Source organism: Carassius auratus, unplaced genomic scaffold, assembly GCF_003368295.1.
Source record: "Carassius auratus strain Wakin unplaced genomic scaffold, ASM336829v1 scaf_tig00037428, whole genome shotgun sequence".
Lineage (NCBI taxonomy): Eukaryota > Metazoa > Chordata > Actinopteri > Cypriniformes > Cyprinidae > Carassius > Carassius auratus.
In genome coordinates, this window is record NW_020526378.1 from 92,080 (window position 1) to 111,643 (window position 19,564).

Consider the following 19,564-nt stretch of genomic DNA (forward strand, 5'->3'; position numbering starts at 1 on the left):
CCGTTCCAAAGCCTTGGAGCCACGACACAGAAAGCATGGTCACCCCTTGTCTTAAGGGTCTCCTTGTTTTGGGAATAGTTCAAATGTTTATGCCAGAAGACCTCAAAGACCAGCCAGCGGAGTGTGCATGTAATAGATGCTGGATATAAGCGGGTGCCTGACCATGCAGGGCTCTATAAAGACCCTTTCACACTGCCATTCCGGCAAACACACAGGTAAAGTGTTCCTGCAATTGTTCCCGGGTCGCTAGATTTGGCACTTTCACACTGCCAGTGATGACCTGGTATATGTGCATGCTTTCACACACAACCCCTTGAAGATCCCGTAACTACACGTGACATCAGCGCGTGACGTGTAATGTACGAGTCGACAACGCTTGGCACGTTATACTTTAACTGAAGCAAGCAAACGATCTCGGCGTCAGCGCGGAAAGTGAGGAACTAACTGATCTCTGCTTCATTACAGTTTGCACATGTTTTCGTCGTGAACGTTGATCTTCCTTCAAAACAGCCGGTAAAAGAGTCGTGCGATAACGCGCGTCATCACTTCGACACGGAATTAGATCTGGCTTTTGTTCACACAACGCTCGTCCAGGGTCGAACCCCCCAATGTTACTAGGTCCCCGACCCGGGTTCAATGTGGTAATCAATCCCGGGACGTGGTTGCTTTCACAGAGAAGGCGACCCGGCAATGTTCCGGAAATATTGCGGATCTGACGTGCAGTGTGAAAGGGGCTTTAGTAATGACCAAAAATTTTAAAATGCACTCTAAAACCTATGGGAAGCCAGTGCAGGGCTTTAAACACAGGAGTGATATGCAACCTCCTGCTGGTCCTAGTCAAAAGCCTTGCAGCCGCTTTCTGTACAACTTGCAATCGATCAATTGAATATTTGTTCAAATAAGTGTACAAAACATTGCAATAGTCTAACCATGTACAGATAAATGCATAAACAATCATCTCCATCTCTTCTTTTATTGAAACCATAGATCTAATCTTAGCAATGTTCCTTATATGGAAAAAACATGAATTAACTACAGATTTTACATGAATGTTCAAACAAACAGATTTGTCAAAAATGACACCCATTTCTTATGTCTCTGCTATCAGAGGATAATAAACCCCCAATAGCCTGCCTAATTTTAGAAGTAATGTTGTCAGGGGCAATAATCATCACCTCAGTTTTATCATTATTTAGTTGCAGAAAATTGTCTGCCAAATTTTTTTTAAGAAGGAACAGTTTGTCTAGTCTACCAGGACTAAAATATATATATAATTGGATTATATAATTGGATGACATCGGCATAACAATGATACAATTTTTTAAAACTACTAATAATCTTGCCAAGAGAAAGCATATACAGACTAAACAGCAGAGGGCCAAGCACAGAACCTTGTGGCACACCACAGGAGAGAGGAACATGGCATGACAAAATCAGACATCAGAAGAAGTACGGTTCGGACTGCTGAAAGGATTATTGGTGCTCCCCTGCCTGAGCGAGGAAAAGGGCTTAGAAAATCACTCTGGATCGCTCACATCAAAGTTTTAATTATTTTTTGTATATACTGTATATAATTGAGGCTATCCGTGAGCCCTCACTGCTGTGATTGGCCAGATGACACAGTCCTTTGTGATTAGTCCAGAGCCGTAGAGAGTTTGGCTCTGGATTGGTCTACCATGTACAGCGCATGTCAGAAAAGAAATGTAAAGACTGCCCTGGAGACTTGTCAGTACATAGAGAAGTTTTTCCCTTACCAATTTGAGCCAGAGTCTGCTGTATAAATCTTTGTACTGGCTGATCTACAAGAGACTGATTCACAAGCAGGACATTTCTTAGTGGTACGTGTTGTGTTAACAAGTTTGTGCTAAGTATAAGATGTGATAAAACAAATTTAATTTAATTTAATGTTAACCACGTGGAAGTTTTACTGTTTGTGGGAAGGCAAGTTGGCTATGTAGGATGTGTGCAGACATTATGCATGTGTTACTTTTTGATGTACAGCTATAACAGAATAATATTCGAATTCCTGACGATTCATTTAAGCAATTGTTAGCGACTCTTTTTTTTTTTTTTATAGACAAAACATTTATTTTTTTTGTCGGGCACTGTCGGCTTCACAACCTTGGAGATTTATGTTCACATACAGCTACAAGACACACTGCAAAACTGATATGTATATGTTATGCGGTCAAGAACTACTTTCGCCGTGCGTTTCTCTGAAAATAAATGAACACTTAAAACATTCATCAGCCAATCAGATTCAAGCATTCAACAGCCCTGTAGTATAAATATCTCAATTATGCTGTACCTGCTATTTTACATATATTCCTCTGTTGTTAGTTTGCATGACTCTCTCTCTCTCTCTCTCTCTCTCGTAGAATTTTATTTATTTTGTCTGTGAGACTTCCTGATAAAATGAATAAAGTAAACTGACTTGTATGACATCAAATTTATTTATTAAAAGAAAATGTCCACCATTCGAAATATATTCTTGCACACATTTTACAAATTAAAGAAACAAATTCAGGTTTCAAACAAACTAAAACACTTAAACATTATAGCTTGCTGACATCTTTCAGCAAAAGAAACCAAATTTGTATTTTTTTAGAAAGCTGTACAATCACAACAGGGTCACTTTAAGAAATATTTCAGCTGTGTTAACATCTGCTTGGTACCTTCATTATTATTATTATTATTATTATTTTATTATTATTTTATTTTACTTTTTTTGCAGTTTTTCTGTGACATGACAAGTTTTATAACAAAATCTTTAGATATAAAAGCAAAAATCTAATTGTGATTTCTGACACCAGATATTTATGAAATGGCAATGGTGAAAAAGTCAAAGAGGAGACCGTACACTGTAAAAAGTGTTTCCCTACATTTATTCAGTAAAATTGTGTCAAAAATTTACAAGCAATATTATTAATTACATTTAAAACATTTTAATTAAGTAGAAATAATCATTAAAAATTAGTAGAATAACATGAAAAAATTAAGTAAAATTTACATGAAAATATTGATTTCATTGGACAAAAAACAAACAAACAAAAAAACACTATGCTAAAGAATACTATGTTATGCATGCCAGGCCAGTAGTTGGCGATCATGAAACATTATATGCATGCACATGACATCAGCCTTTTTACAAATTAACATTTTTGTTGCTTACATAGATATGATACAGGCATCATGTTCAAAAGGTTGTGTCTTAAGGCCCCCCAAACAGAGTTAATGAAGACACCTAAAGTTCACAAACAGAATCAAAGGGTAAATTGTTGGTTACCATTACAGTGGTCAGTGTTTGCTTTAGTTGTGTTCTTGACCCTTGATGTTTTAATATTACATTTTGCATTGCTGTTGTGACTCAGTTATAACAGCTAGGCAAACTAAGAATAAAGATGATCAGGTAGTGTTGGTCATGCTATTACATAATCTTTGTTTTTCCTGAATATCTGAACTCATTCAGAGTCTGATCTCTGAGATGAATTTCAACATTCATTATGGCAGCCCTGTGATTCAGCAAAAAAAGAAAAAAAAAGTGGAATTTTCAGTGTAAACCAGAGAAAGGGGAACTTTCTTTTGACACACAGTCACATCAAGAACCAGCGTATGAATCTCAAGAATGGTGAAAAACAGCATATTCAGACAAACTGTAAGAATCACAAAACAAGCTACTATAGAATTGTTGCTCATTATTTATTCATGCCGCAAAGCATGATGGGAGCCATAAAATGAGTTTTGATTGGTGGCACCCAGAATGCAGTGCAACATGCTTTTTGATGGTCACCATTGTTGAGGTTCTCAGGCTGATTCTTGATGTCTGTGTGTCTAAATGAAAACACTTTTCTTTTTTAACAAGGTTTTGATCAGAGGTGCTTCTAAGAATTTCTCTGATAATGCTGAAAACACCAGAGCTTATATTGTTCAATCCCAGGACACATGTTATTGATAAGACAGACCCAACTCAGACCAAATGATGATGTAAAAACAAATAACACCACCTGGTCGCATTTCCTTCTTGGCTTATCTAGCTGCTGTATCACAACTAGCAACCAAATAAAATCTGTTTAAAACTTTAAGGGTCAATAGTCCAACTAAAGCAAACACTGACCACTACAATGGTAAGCAAATTATTATTATTTTTTTCATTCAGTGATTCGTTTTGTGAACTTTAGGTGTCTTCAATAACTGTTTTGGGGGCATTACAACCTTTTGAACATGATGCCTGTATCATATCTATGTAAGCAACACAAATGTGAATTTGTAAAAAGGCTGATGTCATGCATACAATGTTTCATGATCGCCAACTACTGGCCTGGCATGCATAACATAGTATTCTTTAGCATAGGGTTTTTTTTGTTTGTTTGTTTTTTGTCCAATGAAATCAATATTTTTTTTTACTTAATTTTTTCATGTTATTCTACTCATTTTTAATGATTATTTCTACTTAATTAAAATGTTTTAAATTTAATTAATAATATTGCTTGTAAATTTTTGACACAATTTTACTGAATAAATATAGGGAAACACTTTTTACAGTGTAGCATCACTGAGAGACTCTTCATGTTCCTGGAGGAAGACAGAAGAAACCTAAAATCACACAAAAGGGATTGTCACTGAGAAATAAAGCCAGTCCATGACATTCACTGACAAACATTCATGCTCTTACATACACCTGATGTGTCAAAATATCACTTTTAACTCATTACACCAAAAGGGAAACAACCCAGGAAACAGGTAAGTCGAATGGTGTCAAAAATGTCTTCATTTATTCAGCTCTTCTGTGAAAAAACTAAATGTTTCTAGAAAATTTTTGAAGAAACATTTGAAGTCTTCCTAAGCTGTATGATAATGTGTGATGATCATTATTACAGAGAAACTGTGCTGTTTTGCTTCATCAGTGTCAAACCTGTCTGAATATGATATGTACAAAACACAAAAGAGCTAAAAAGATTTATATTTAGATTGAGTATGTATTTTCATTTTATGAAAAACAGCTGTGTCAAAGAAAAAAAAAAGAAAAGAAAAAACTTAATTTATGCTCCACAAAAACATGCAACATCAGGTCCAACTGATCGGGAATGACCGGAAGGTATCATTTTTTGATAAAATGAGTGATATGAAACATATCTGTATTACAAATGCTTTCTGAACCTTACAGTAGTAAAACACAAAAAAACAGCCAGCTTTCATTTCTGCTTTACTTAAACACACAAACAGTGGTCTGTGGTGTAAAACTAGTGTGAAAACTGTTCACACACATGTTCACACATATCAGACTGATGACGCAGACTTTACACAACATGCTTATTTAAAGAGACAGTACACTACAAACATACAATTCTGTCATCGTTTGCTCAGCATCATGACTTCATATGACTCTTGTCTGAATTTATTTCTTCAGTGGAGCACAAAAGAAGATATTTTGTGCTCCACACAAAATATTTAATATATACATTAAATATATATTTTCAAACAATCTGTTTTTATTCTAATTTTGAGAAGATTGCAGTATATTCTTCGGTTCAGTTTTGGCAAGTTACCAAGTAATTCAGCATTAATTTTTAGTTTAAGAGTGTTTTACCTCCGGTCACATTTAGCTGAACTTCAGTGAATATGAAGGACCCAGAGCTCTCCTCTGCACACCAGTATTTCCCAGAATCCTCTGCTCTCAGATCGCTGATCTTCACAGTAAAGGTTTCTTCAGTCAGAGAGAATCTGCTGTTATCTGATGAAACATGAACTCCGTCTCTGAAGCAGATATTGAGCTGATCTCCTCTGCAGAAAAACCTCTGTGTTTGATTCCTGATGTGTTTACAGCTGATGGACACTGATCCTCCGACAGACGCTTCATGAGCGACCGCTGAAGAAACAACATTAAATATGATGAGTCTGAGAACAGAATGAGCAGAAACATTGAGATTCATCCTCACCATCCTTCCTGATGATCATGAGCTCAATGGGAAGATTAAACACATCTTTCACTGCACACCAGTATTTCCCAGCATCCTCTGCTCTCAGCTCAGTCATGGTCACAGTGAAGAGATTGAGTTCAGTGTCGTCCTTTACTGAAATCCTTGGGTTTTTAACATGATCTTCATCTGAATGAATGATAATTTGAGCATCTTCAGTGAAACACTTTCCTTTACACAGATACTTTACTTCTTTACTCAAACACTTTCTACTGCGCAGACACTTTTCTTCAGTGTGTTTTTCATCATAAGGGCATTTGATCTGGACTGAATCTCCTTCACGTCCGATCACTGGAGGCACTGATAGTCAAAGAGAACAGAGATGTATTTATTCACTGTGAAATACATGCATCTATGACTGAACTGCATGGTTTGTGGTGTCTGTACATACTGGTTAAAGTCAGTTGATGTTTATTGGTGAGAGAAACAGAAGTCAGATGCTGGTGTCTGGTTTCTGCTCCACACCAGTAAACTCCAGCATCTCTCAGGCTCACATTACTGATGCTCGCTGTAAAAACTCCTGCTGTACTGTCAGAAAACTCAAAGCGCTGCTTCTCTGATGAACTGATGCTCTGACAGATCTTCTGCTCGTTCTCTTTACAGATGTGTTTGATGGACTGCTGTTTCTCAGGGGAATTACAGCTGAGTTTCACACTTTCACCAATAACAGCAGCTGATTCACTTGATTCAGGGAAATTATCAACTATACACAAAAACAATAAAAACAACAACTGAATTTTCAATCTTATTTTCTCATTTTAACTGATAGTAATTGTCCAGAAACAGACTAAACTCTTTACCTTGACTGATCTTCAGTGTGATCTTAATGAACAGATGATCATCAGCAGTTTTCACTCCACATCTGTACGTTCCTTCATCAGCTTCAGTTAAATCACTGATAAAAACCTTCAAAACTCCTGAACTGGTATCATCATACACGAGCGCTTTATTATGACGGATCCACTGATTCTGTTTAACAGAGATCTCCTGTGATGAATCTTTCTGGATGAATTTCTGGTTTTCTTTGAATTCTTCTGGAAATTTACACTTGATGAAGACTGATTTACTGATGTAGGCCTCAACCTGGACAGAAGATATCTGACCTGCAAGACCAGATTTATTACATTATTAACAGTCAGGAGAGATTTACATTTCTTATTTAGATCATTTATAAAGATTTTAACATTAAAAATGAATCTAAACTCACGATGAACGTTCAGCTGAATCTCTTTAATGAAGGTTATGTGAGTAACTGATGTTTCTGAAGGTGGTGTATCTCCTCCGTCTCTCTCCACTCCACATAAATAAACTCCACGCTCCTCTTCAGAAATGTCTCTGATGGTCACAGTAAAGTGATTTCTCTGATTGTCAGACAGGATGAACTTCTCTTCAGATGATTGTGATGATTGAGAGATCTTCAGCACAAACACAGGATCTCCATTCACTCTGTACAAGACTTTGGTGTGTGTTTCAAACTTGTGTTCATATTCACAGCTGAAAGTGATTGTTTGACCTTTATATGCAGATCGGATAACAGACGTCCCACAAGAAGAAGAGTCTGAAAATGATTTCAATAAATCATTGTGACATGCACAGAAATATTAAAATATTATTAGCATTATTATAGATGCACTAGAGGGAACTTCAGTCTCTCTATCTCCATCTCTGTGTGACAGATACAGTGTCATGTTTCTTGCAGAGTTATTTAAATGAGCGTGTGTTGTGTATGTGTTTAGGTTTATGTCGTGTATGGACGGTCACCTGTGATCTAAACATGAGAGAGATCTGTCATATACATCAAACAATGTCAAAAGTCCAGAATAAGATTTCAAATGAACAAGTGACATTTAGACGCTCTTCTTTCTGTGTCCTCACAAATATGACTGATGTTAAAGTGATATTTCAGTCAGCTCAAATTATAAATCATTATTATACTGTTGTGAATTATTATAATAGTGATGATGAGTTATGATTTTGAACAATAACTGATTTTTCTGTAGTGCACCTTTAAATAAGTTTTGTTATAATACAAGGTTAATAAAGTAGTAAGTTATAAAGTATCATACGTACTTTTGTTCACCTTTAAATCAACATCACGACTCCATTCCTGATTGTTTCCACATATGTATTTCCTATCATCCTCTCTGCTGAGCTTCCTGATGAACACTGTGAAGAATCCTCTGTTTTCACCGTCATACAGAGCGAATCTCTCATTATAAACCCAGCGGTGCTGAGTCTCAGTACTGATTCCTGTCCTACAGTCTCTGTCTCTGCAGAAATACTTTCCTTTAAACTGGTCAGAAGGCTTTCTCTTGTTCAGGGGTTTTGTGTTATGTTGCTCATCAGACTTATACATGCAGTTGATCATCACACTCCCTCCAGAGCAGCCGATCACTTTAAAACACAGAACCTGACCTGACGAACACAAGATCATTTGCTCTGGGTTATTATAATGATCAGTTAAAGCTCAGGTTTGAGTGAGCAGTAAAGAACTGACCTGACATCATGCAGAGAGAGAAGAAGATGGTGATTGTGATGGTGGCCCTCATTCCTGATTGACTTTAATCTTATAGATATTCAGAGAAACAGTCGTTCAGATCGCAGTCAAATATAAACGTACACTCGTATGTTTCTGCTTCTTCTTCCCCTGAACGCCTCCAAACATCAACAGGGCGTAACTTGTGATAGTATGTGTGAAAGACTCACTCAGGCCACTGTCCTGCAGAGTTTAGCTTCACCGCTCATACAGCTGAGAAACCCAACCACAGTGTTCAGGATTGCTTGCAAGAAGTGCGTTAACTTCATGATTTCATTGGCTATAGTGTAACTCTGGGTTGAAAGGTTACTCCACCCCAAAATTAAAACTTTGTCTTTTGAAAATTGTCTTTAGAAAATTCAGTCATATATCAGTCAATCAATCAATAAAGCATTATTTTAAAACATTGCTGAACCTTAAAATACCGCTATCCTCCTCCTCCTCCTCTTGAGTCATAACATTACTCCTTTACTTTGGAAGTGTTTTACTGGCAGCTTAATGACAAACACGTTTGTAAAATTTGGTGCCAAATTCCTTGTGTGTGTAAAGATACTAATAATAAATGCGATTCATCTGCGATTATGAACATGATATTGCGTAGTTTATCAGTGAACTACAGCTCTTTGTAGTAAGTGCCTCTCCATCTGAAAGCATTTGATGGAGATTTACTACTACATAAAATATTTTCACGTAAAAAGGATAAGGAAATTACAGTTAACCTGTAATTAACCTGTAACTTGGGAAATCTACGAAAAAAAGAAAAAACTCTTTACTTAAAGGGGTCATTGAATGCTCATTTTACACAAGTTGATATGATTTTTTTAGGAGCTTAATGAAAAGTCTGTAACATACTTTGGTTATAATTTCTCACTGGTAGTGTAAAACACACCCTTTCCACCCTGTCAAAATCAGCTCTGTTTTTAGCCAGCTGTTCTCGCTTTAAATGGTAATGAGCTCTGCTGACCCCGCCCCTCTCTTCAGTGTGGTCACGAGCAGACTGTAAACTTCAGCTTCACCCATGTAAAACTTCAGCCAGGAAAGTTTTCTTAACGTTAACAGAAGGTTAGAGGAACGTTCTGGGAACCTTGTGGCAACGTTCTTGCTAGGTTCCCAGAACATTCACCTAACCTAAAGGAAACATTCTATTTATGTTCCTAGAAGGTTCCCAGAACGTTCCCTTACACTGAACGTTTTGTGTACCCAAAAACACAGCCAATGTTTCATTAGCTCTTGATAATTGAATATTTACCAGTATTTAAAGGAGTTATGGGGGTTTAAGTCTTCTTTCTTGTGACCAACATGCAGATTTTCCATCGTTGAGTGCCATCGTTGTGTCCATGTGTCCAGATTACTATAGTTCCTAATAATGAAGTCAAAATACAAATAAAATAAAATAAAATACAAAATCAATTATAGGCACTAAGCAATATCTTTGGTTCATAAAACTGATGTGTATGTCAACATTCTCAGATATTTTAAATGTACTTAAAACAATAAGTACATGTGAAAAATATATACATTTGTTAGTTAAACACTTTAAGTATCTTAACTTAAAGTTAACTTAAGTAGCACAAGTATTGCTATTAAATAACTATTAAATCTGAAAAAATATAGTATAAAATATAATATAATATTATATTATATATATAATCCAAAAAGGCAGTGTAGTTACAACATTTAGCTAATGCTTTTATCCAAAGCGACTTACAATTGCTATGTATATGTCGGAGGTCATATGCCTCTGGAGCAACTAGGGGTTAAGTGTCTTGCTCAGGGACACATTGGTGTCTCACAGTAGATTTGAACCCGGGTCTCTAACACAAAAGGTATGTGTCTTATCCACTGTGCCAACACCACCCCAGACACCCCACCCAAGGCTACCAGACTCACGATGATTCGGTTCTGTAACGTTTTTCATGATTAACAGTAATTCATTTGCATTTGGTCTATAGGTTTGCTTGAGATTAAGAAACGTACCACTCACTCACATCTGAAAGTATTTTTAGGTCAGCTGGATATTGATTTATTATTCTATTTCTCACGGATATTCAATGATATGACTCATTATAGGTAACTTGTGCATTTTCATAATCCATAATTCCATACAACTCTCCATCAAATTTCCAAATTCTGCCAAAAACATATTTTGATCATTCTCTAGTAAATATTTTTCTGAGACAACGATGGCTTTTTGACTAATTCTTAAACAGTATTTAGTGGTTAAGACTATTAAAAGCTCAGTGCTTGGGCTAAGTCTGTTTGCCATAAATTTGTTAACAATAGCATATTTTGTTCTATTGCACTAGTAAATTCTTTCAGTTGTTTTAAGCTTTAACACATGTAAAAACAAGAAAAACTTGGGAGTGTGACAAAATACAGAAGTTTAAAAATGAATTTATGAGATTAAAAAAATATGTCTTTACTAAATGCTCCAAACCAAATGCTGTGGTCTTTAATGTGTTTATCATGTTTTCTGACACTTTAATACATGCCATCATCCTCAGTGTCTTTGTGGTTTACATTCTGATTTAATTGATCATTACTAGATAAACTGATAAAAAATTTTGCTGCTGAACCAGACATGTGATCAGCTATGACTAAACAAAGATAGACCCCTGTTTGATATCATCATCATCATAATTATTACTATTGTATTTTATATAAAAAAATGTGTTATCATTAGAATGACATTTGAATTTGATTTAAATTTTGAAATGAAATAAATAGTAATATTGCACTGTAAAATAAAAATTGTAATTAATAACAATTTTATAGAACAACAGTAATCTGACTACTAATATGTATGTTTCAATATCTTAGCTTTCAACATTTTGGTTGAACAAAATCTTATTGTATAAACAGATGTAAACGGTTCTGAGAACTAATTTTGGTCCCACTTTATATTAGGTGGCCTTAACTACTATGTACTTACATAAAAATAAGTACAATGTACTTATTGTGTTCATATTGTATTGTAAAACACTTTTGCTGCTATTGAGGTGGGATAGGGGTAAGGTTAGGGAGAGGGTTGGAGGTATGGGTAAGTTTAAGGGTGGGTTAAGGTTTAAAGTATGGGTCAACAATGTAATTATAAATGTAATTACAGAAATTAAATACAGATGTAATTACAAGTAGTTTTTTTTTAAATATAAGTACAATGTAAAAACATGTATGTACACAATAAGTACATTGTACTAAATTATTAATTAAAATGTAAGTACGCAGTAGTTAAGGCCACTTAATATAAAGTGGGTCCCTAATTTTTTTTTTTTGATTTTCTTTAGATTTACGCAATTCACACTTTAGGTCATAAATTACAATATTTTTATATAATTTTCTTAAGCCAAATTTTAACACAACCTTTGCAGCCAAATATTATAAGGGCTGCAAAATGTAATGCTGCTAAAAACGGTTTCATAGATGCTCAAGATGCTGTCTACCTGTTCACCAGCTGAGCCTTGAGATCCTGAATTACATTTAGACAGATTAGCTGAGGAAAAGTTTGGACAACATCTGTTTGCTTTTGTTGGTTTTATTTTGATTAAAAAACATTTCTTATCTTTTTACACGAAACACTCTCAGAGAGCGAGAAAGACCGAAAGAGACAGAGTGAGAAAAAGACTGAAAGAGGAGACAGTGTCATCAGTTCATCTACATATTCTTTAAGACTTTTTTCAACCATAAACTTATAAGTGAAAGAGAAGCATGTCCAGAGACGTTACGTCTCTCAGTTCTTATTTACAGGAAGTTAAACATCACATCTTCGATCAACCTACTTAAACACAGGAAGGGGGTGGAGCATTGTCAACATTCTCCAAACCCAACAACATGATTGGTCAGTGTCTTGAACACCAACAAGCAAGATTGGGTGGTTTCCAGACAGGTAGCAAAAGAGTTCGTTTCAGTTCTTTTATATTCCACGCTGCTCAAAAACAACAGTCTGGTGTATTTTCTTGAACCCGTGACTCTTAACCTTTGATCTCTATGTTGGTGAGAGCGTGATCCCGACAGTAGCTGCTCCCCAAGAGTGTAAATGTGTGATTTTTTATTTTACTTTTAATTTTTTTGGCATGTATTAGAGCTGCAGTCTCTGGGGTAAGTGTTATCACATTCTGATAAAGGTCTGACACTCATACACCACACCACCCTGAATGAAAGAAATCCCACTAACAAACCAGCTTCAACCAGCCTAAGGTGGTTTTCAGATGGTCTCCCACCCAAAACCACCAAAACGGACCAGTTGGGCCAGGACAGGAGACCAGATATTCACCTCAGGATGGTTTAAACTGGTTTTCTCAGCAGGGAAGAGATGGAAGATGGACAGATGGAGGATAAGCTACCCGATAAGAAGATTTCTTCTCCGAAAGGACAAACAGATGTGCTTGGATGGCAGTGAGATGATCAGGGTGGGTGTTCGGGTGACCAGGAGACAGAGACGTGGAGGAGGAAGCCAGCACTGTCATCATCATCATCATCATCATCTCAACAGGGATCTCCTAAGGCTATCAATGCACTGCTCCTTCTGGGAGATCTCAGGACACACGATAATGGTTTTCATTATCTGAAAGTAGCTTTATACTAATGCGAGAATCTCACAAAACACATCTGACTCATATTTCACTACAAAATCCAGTGAAATCAGAATTTGAGACACTACTTGAGATTTTGGGGTGACCTACAAACCAGACAAATGGTTTCGAGAGTTTCGCCCATATGCTAATTGCGGTGATGATGGTGATGTTGAAGACGTCCAACCTCATTGTCCTCCTCCAGATCTACGTGTCCTGGTCACCAGCGCCCTAGTCACAGACTCGTCACCAGTTGCATCTGTCCGTCGCCTTCCCCCTGTGAGGGCTGCAGTCCCAGCCGAGCCTCGTCGTTGGTCCTGCGATGCGGAGGCTGGTAAAAGGCTGAGATGTGCGCTTGGCGTCCTGCGCTGAAGTACAGCTCATCTGGCGGAAGAGTGGAGTGTGGCTCCGCCCCCAACGCCTCAGGACTGCTGTCTGGATAAGAAGAATCGTGATCCCGCGTGTACAGGGAGGTAGAGTCTGGTCCGGCCCCGCCCATGCCATCCGTGATTTCAGCCGAGAAGCTCTCCGAGTCCTCCTCGCTCTGGTAGAACACAGACTGGCCGTGCTCCAGGAGGCGGGGTTTATCCGGCAGGCGGGGTTTATCGGGTAGGCGTGGCTTGTCCGGGAGGCGGGGTTTTTTCTAGTGCTTTGTACAGCAGCTCCTCCTCGTCCTGTGGAGGGGGTGGAGGTGGGCGAGGCAGGGGCCGCTGCGGAGGCTCTCTGTGACTTGTCGATGTGGCATAGTCCTGCCGGTGCATCGTGGAATTCTGTCCAGTTCCATAGCGATCGGTGGAAGGCCGCAGGTTGCTCTGAACCAGCTCGGATATGATCATCTTCTCCAGTGCTGCTGCGTCGGAAAGGTTCCGCCTCGAGCCACCAGCAGGCTCTGCCCCTCTAGGTGTCAGAAGTGCTGGGCTGACTTCTCCAGACACGCCCCCTGATCCCACAGGAACGCCCCCCAGCAGATCCGAACTCCCTCCGTGAAGTGAGTAGCTGTTGTTGTAGTTTCCATTAAGTCGGACTCCCTCCAGCCCACACGATTCACGGCTGCGCGACAGTGTGCCCTCTAAAGGACAGAGAGAGAAATGTGCAATAAAACAGCAGCTGAATTGAATGCTTGTAACAGCTTAAATCTGAATTCAGATCAATCGGTCACTTTCAGAAGGTGATACTTTTTAGTGAATGTGGCTTTGATATGTAATTGAGTGAGCGAATGGTTTCAGGCACATCAGTGTGTAAACACAGTGATGCTTTTGGCATTCATGTTCACTCATGCATGTGATGGATATGAATATTCAGTCTTCCTACAAAAAAAGAGTCTTTCATGACTCTTGCAAGTTTGCTCACAGTAAATGGGAATAACTACAAAATAAATGATTTGTCATCATTTGCTCACCCTTACATCATTCTTAAAAACCCAACACTGGAAAAAGTACCCTAGTTCTGCTAACTTTATTTAATAGCCCCCAGATGTCCCTTTTATTCATGTTATTAATCCAGTTCTGTAGCAACAGACATGTAAAGCATTGGAAAATCTGATGTCTGATCCAGTCATTTTGATGTTAATGTGAAACTGAATAAATGGGACATCAGCATTTATGTGTTTTGGCATGTTTGAATTGAAAAAGTGAATAGACACAGCAGGAAGGTGAAGATGAAGGAGCAGCAGGGAAATGAAAGAAACACAGACAGACAGAGAGTGTGAACATGTGTCCATACTTGAGTTTCTGAACGTGCCTGTGAATCAGTTCATAAAGAGACAGAACAGATAAAGGAAGACAGAAGAGAGGAGAAACACAGAAAAACAAGTGAATACAGATACATACATCTAAAACACATAAAACAGTGCTCTTCCTCACACACACTGACCAGTGGCGTTGAAAACTGCTGGTGAGGGGGAGGTGAATGTTTCAGCCAATAGGGTGTTGTAAGGGGAGGAGCCAGATCGGGTCTGTAGCATAGGATTGGCTAGGAGGTGATTACCCATAGTGCCTGAGGAAAAACAGCATGATCCTTACAGAGGTGCAGGGATACATTACAGAGTTGATGTGGGTCGTGTTTGGGGAAATGGTGCTCTTAGGGTGTGAATTTCAGGAAGAAAACATTTGTGGTTTTTTTTTTTTTTGGGGGGGGGGGGGGGATATGCGGATATGCGGATATGAAACGTATATATATATGCGGATATGAAACGTACGCATAAAAAAAAGCTTTACTTTTCTGTGTATTTTATTGAATAAATTATTAAAATCTATTAATAATGTATGCACAGAAAATTATTTCAAAGCATTTTATATTTTGTTTTATTTCTTTATAGTAATATTTATATTTGTACACAAGCGAGATGTAGATTTTTCTATATAACTAAATAAAATGAAATGATGATTATCTGGATGTGTGTGCTTTACCTCGGGTGAGTGTGGGTGTGTTGTTGATCTCAGCTGCCATGAAGGACGATTCTGTCTGCCGTCGAACAGTGTCGTTCCACATCCTCCTGATACGGCTCTGAACACACACACACACACACACACAAACACACACACACACACACACACACGCACAGGTGAGATTTGAGCCACAGGTGTGCAGGTTCCTGTAAGGCTGATATCTGGGACAGACACAGGTGGGTGGGTTTTACCTGTCTTGGTGCAGGTGCATGTCGTGATTGGCTGCCGCCATAGTAGCGATTGTTTCCTCTGTGGGCGGAGCTCTTGAGGGAACCGTGGGAACCGGTGGAGGAGGCGTGGCCACAGCAGGATGATTGACGTAAGCATTTGCTGTATTCTTTCTGCACCTGTTGAACACACAGCGCTGTGGGTGAAACCAGGTCAGGAGGACAAACACGTGAGAATAACATGTAAACAGCCACACACCTTCTTCTGCAGCGCACAGTGCAGGAGGAATATTAACATGCCGTGCAGGGCGTTGAAGGAGGTGAAGAGGTAAGCCATCACCACGCTGTTGTCGTTCATGATCAGGAGACCAAAGATCCACGTCAGAGACACCAGCAACAGCAGCGTGATAGAGCTGAGCGTCCCAGCACCTCAACACACACACACACACACACATGGTTACCAAACTAAGACTACAACACTGAAAACATTTATAAACTGCATACACTTAACACTAGCAGAAATTAAACAGATTACAAAAACTCACAAAATGTCTAATTTTCATGAAATTACTACAACTAAAACTGTAAAAGAAATGAATAAAACCTAAACAGATGTTAAAAATGAATAATGCCTGTTAAGCTAAAAATTACTAAAAGTGAAATAAAATAATAAAAGTGTAATCTTTTTTTAATAAAAACCAACCTTTTAATTAAATTACTACAGCTAAAACAAATAAAAATGTATAAAAGCACAACAGACAAGCTTAAAACCTGAAACAAATAAAATGCTGATAAAATTAAAATAATTAAAACTAAACAAACAAAAAACAAATAAACAAACAGATATGATTAAAATAAACAAAAATAAACAAAATACCTAATAAATTAAAATAACTACAAGTAAAACAGAAATATAAATGAATACAAACTAAATGCATGTAAAAAAATAAGAAAAATGATAACAAAATGAAATTAATAAAACTTTAACCTAAAAACAAATATAATATATAAAAAATCCTAATTATATATATATATATATATATATATATATATACATACATATATACATATATGTATATATAATATATATATATATATATATATATATATATATATATATATATATATATATATATATATAAAATTCTTATATTTTCATTTTATCAGGATTTCAAAGTTTATTATTATTATATTATTATTATTTTATATATTTTTTGTCAATAATCTAACCCCTGCAGAAATAAAACTACGCAAGTTTGCAATAGTTGTGATGATGTGGTTGCTGATCACATGAGGAGCACAGGAAACTCCTTCCTGAGTGTCAAACAGCAGGAAACAGCAGTATGTCATGCCAGGAAAGCTGAGGCTATATATTTTACTGTCTAATAGAGCACCTCACAGCATGAGATGAAATATTATGTGCTGTGGCGAGGCTACAGGAAACAGCAAAATCTCCAGTGTTAATTTAACACTCTGAGTGTAAAGTCTGTGGACTCATATAAACTCTGAAGCAGTGTTAAAAGTAAAACACTGAAGCAGAGTTGAAGTTAATGAGATAATTAAGAAGTTAAATGAGTCATGATTGACCATTATTGAAGACACCTGATGTTAACAAGCAGAATCAACAAACCAGAAAATCACAAATTTGTGTGTCACCATTATAGTGGTCAGTGTTTGCTTTAGTTGGGATCTTGAACCTTCAGTTATTTACTTAAGATTTTGTTGTGGCTGTGATAACTGAGTTAAACATACAGAAGGACCAGAGTAGAGGCAATCATGTTGGTGTTGATTGTGGTTTGAACTATTATCATGGAGTGACCTGAAAGTCTGAGTTTGGGTTTCTTTATAGGGTATATAAATTAGGTGAAAGAAAAAGAGATCCTGATTTTTTTTGCGATAAGACAAATTTGTTTTTAAATTTAGTTCTACATAAAGAAAAAAATCTATAAATCTAAACACACAGACATCAAGAATCAGCGTGAGCATTACAACAATGGTGACCATCCAAAAAAGCATGTTGTAGCCAATAAAAACTCATCCATGGCTCCCATCATGCATTGCGGCATGAATAAATTATGAGCTGAAACTGTCTTTTTAACTATTTATTCTAACTATATTTTACTTTGCTGTTTTATGTGAATTTTTAGTATCTAGTTTTGTGATGTTCAGAGTAGATCTGTTTATAACCGTTGTTGAGATTCATACGCTGATTCTTGTTATCTTTCTGTGCACCTAGAATAAAAAAAACTCTTTAATAAAAAAAATTAAAAAAAACTCAGAATCGTTCGCAAGAGATGCCTACAAAATTTATAGAAGAGCTGCTTACGATCAATAATTGAAAATATTGCTTAGAGAAGAAACTGCAAATGAGTTCAGTGATTAAAAAGCCAGTAAGATGAAAATTCTAAGCTTCCTATCACTGTTTATAAGTCCTGTACAATAGGTTTAAATCCATCCCAGGTTAAAAAACATTGTAATTTTGTCAAAATATCATTTTAAAATTACCTCAATTCTAAGAGATCCCTAAAAGGTTCGTGCAAAGCTGTACAAAAGATTCAGTTTCCTTAAACCCATCTTTCGGTAGCATACTGTGTTCTGATTGGACATAGTCAGTTTTGATTGGTTGTTCCACACACAACTTCAAGGTAAACAATGCGTTAGCATCTTTTTGGGGTGAATTATGTCTTATTCCTCTCACCGCGAAGCAAACAGTAAAATAAAAAACTTGAACAGTCTGGCTGCTTTTTCTTCTGTGTGTGTGTATTCAAGCCGGGCTTCAGTTTGAATCTGAATAGCGTTCAGCGCGGGGGCGTGGTCACATTAGATATAATGAAGGGAGACGTGAAAAACAGACATCGCGTTGTTTTCATATGGATTACTTTATCACAGAATATCTGTTAGCAGCACTTGTTTAGTTTTAAAGAAGACATGTCAAGCTTTCTATAGATATCTCTCTCATGTCTCTTCTTTGAGTATTCACAGAGTTACAGTTCATTTTAATGACGTATTTGTACATGACGATCAGCGCAGACAAAGTCTGCAAACAGCACACATACTGATACGCTAACTTCATAATCATACTTCGCGTTGTGATTCGGAGATGCTCGTTGTTCTAAATAAAGTTGGTAATGAACCATCTTTTATGGCCAAACGCTTTGAAAATCCCGCTGTACTCACCGAGATTAGAAAAGCAGTCATCAGTGAATTGTTGTGAACACAACAAAAGGGATTTGTTGTACTGCTCTGGTATTGTGGTAAAAATGAGTTTTAGCCATTGGTTCTTCTGATCTTCATTCGTTGGCAGTGAAAATAAAACAAACTTGCCTTTACAATTAAAAACACACTGTTTCCTCGACATGATGCTCTCACACCAACCAGAGCGTCTGTGTGAGGGTGGGGCAGGTCAGAGTTCCGTTTCTCCCAAGACGGTAGGCGGAGATTATTATGCAAAGTGTTCTAGTGACGTACATAGAGATGGGCAAAAATCTATAATGAGATTTGAAATCTATAACGACTCGTTTCAGCGATTCAGAGTCGACTCCTTCCTTTAGAAGCCAATAACTTTATAAATCGTGTACTTTTTGGTTTAATTACTTTGCACATTGTTTACACTGATGGACAGCTACACCATACACTGTAATACAGGTAATTTTGGATTTCCCATCTGTGTGGCTCTTTAAAGTCAAGCAATGATTATTAAACATAATCATCACCACCAGATGATTTTTGATCTTGGCTTGCCAAACTAATTTTAAAATTAAAAAGTAACAAACCAAGATACCAACTAAAGCAAACACTGACCACTATAATGGTGACACACAAATTGTGAATTTCTGGTTGGGTGATTCTGCTTGTTAACATCAGGTGCTCT

At 37.1% G+C, this 19,564-nt stretch overlaps 2 protein-coding genes across 5 annotated transcripts; both read right to left on the reverse strand.

The window, feature by feature from the left end:
- Positions 1-5,107: 5,107 nt before the first annotated feature.
- LOC113083130 (polymeric immunoglobulin receptor-like) lies at positions 5,108-8,597 on the reverse strand. Of its 2 annotated transcripts, none has more exons than XM_026254401.1 (7): positions 8,473-8,597; positions 8,046-8,390; positions 7,183-7,533; positions 6,776-7,078; positions 6,367-6,678; positions 5,937-6,275; positions 5,108-5,866 (listed from the first exon to the last, which is right to left on the reverse strand). In XM_026254401.1, exons 1-7 carry the CDS (start codon positions 8,522-8,524, stop codon positions 5,568-5,570), a joined length of 2,001 nt encoding a protein of 666 aa, XP_026110186.1. In that variant the 5' UTR covers positions 8,525-8,597; the 3' UTR covers positions 5,108-5,567. The 2 variants fall into 2 exon arrangements, with proteins under 2 accessions (XP_026110186.1, XP_026110187.1); XM_026254402.1 differs by having other exon boundaries at positions 5,109-5,649; positions 5,996-6,275.
- Positions 8,598-12,033: 3,436 nt separating this feature from the next.
- LOC113083127 (adhesion G protein-coupled receptor L1-like) lies at positions 12,034-16,096 on the reverse strand. 3 transcript variants are annotated; one of them, XM_026254397.1, is made up of 6 exons: positions 15,953-16,096; positions 15,718-15,873; positions 15,488-15,584; positions 14,952-15,074; positions 14,802-14,819; positions 12,034-14,148 (listed from the first exon to the last, which is right to left on the reverse strand). In XM_026254397.1, the coding sequence occupies exons 1-6, from the start codon at positions 16,049-16,051 to the stop codon at positions 13,682-13,684; spliced, it is 960 nt and encodes a 319-aa protein (XP_026110182.1). In that variant the 5' UTR covers positions 16,052-16,096; the 3' UTR covers positions 12,034-13,681. The 3 variants fall into 3 exon arrangements, with proteins under 3 accessions (XP_026110182.1, XP_026110183.1, XP_026110184.1); XM_026254398.1 differs by lacking the exon at positions 14,802-14,819; XM_026254399.1 differs by lacking the exons at positions 14,802-14,819; positions 14,952-15,074.
- Between the last annotated feature and the right edge of the window lie 3,468 nt (positions 16,097-19,564).

Bases quoted from the DNA above. Each gene is read 5' to 3' on its own strand.
- LOC113083127 (XM_026254397.1), bottom strand. From the start codon at position 16,051: ATGAACGACAACAGCGTGGTGATGGCTTACCTCTTCACCTCCTTCAAC. The intron at 15,874-15,952 runs GTGTGTGGCTGT...TGTGTTCAACAG, and splicing joins ACTGTGCGCTGCAGAAGAAG to GTGCAGAAAGAATACAGCAA. The intron at 15,075-15,487 runs GTAAAGCACACA...GTTTTTCCTCAG, and splicing joins CACACCCACACTCACCCGAG to GCACTATGGGTAATCACCTC.
- LOC113083130 (XM_026254401.1), bottom strand. From the start codon at position 8,524: ATGAGGGCCACCATCACAATCACCATCTTCTTCTCTCTCTGCATGATG. The intron at 8,391-8,472 runs GTCAGTTCTTTA...TGTGTTCGTCAG, and splicing joins CTCTCTCTGCATGATGTCAG to GTCAGGTTCTGTGTTTTAAA. The intron at 6,276-6,366 runs GTATGTACAGAC...TTTGACTATCAG, and splicing joins ACATCAACTGACTTTAACCA to TGCCTCCAGTGATCGGACGT.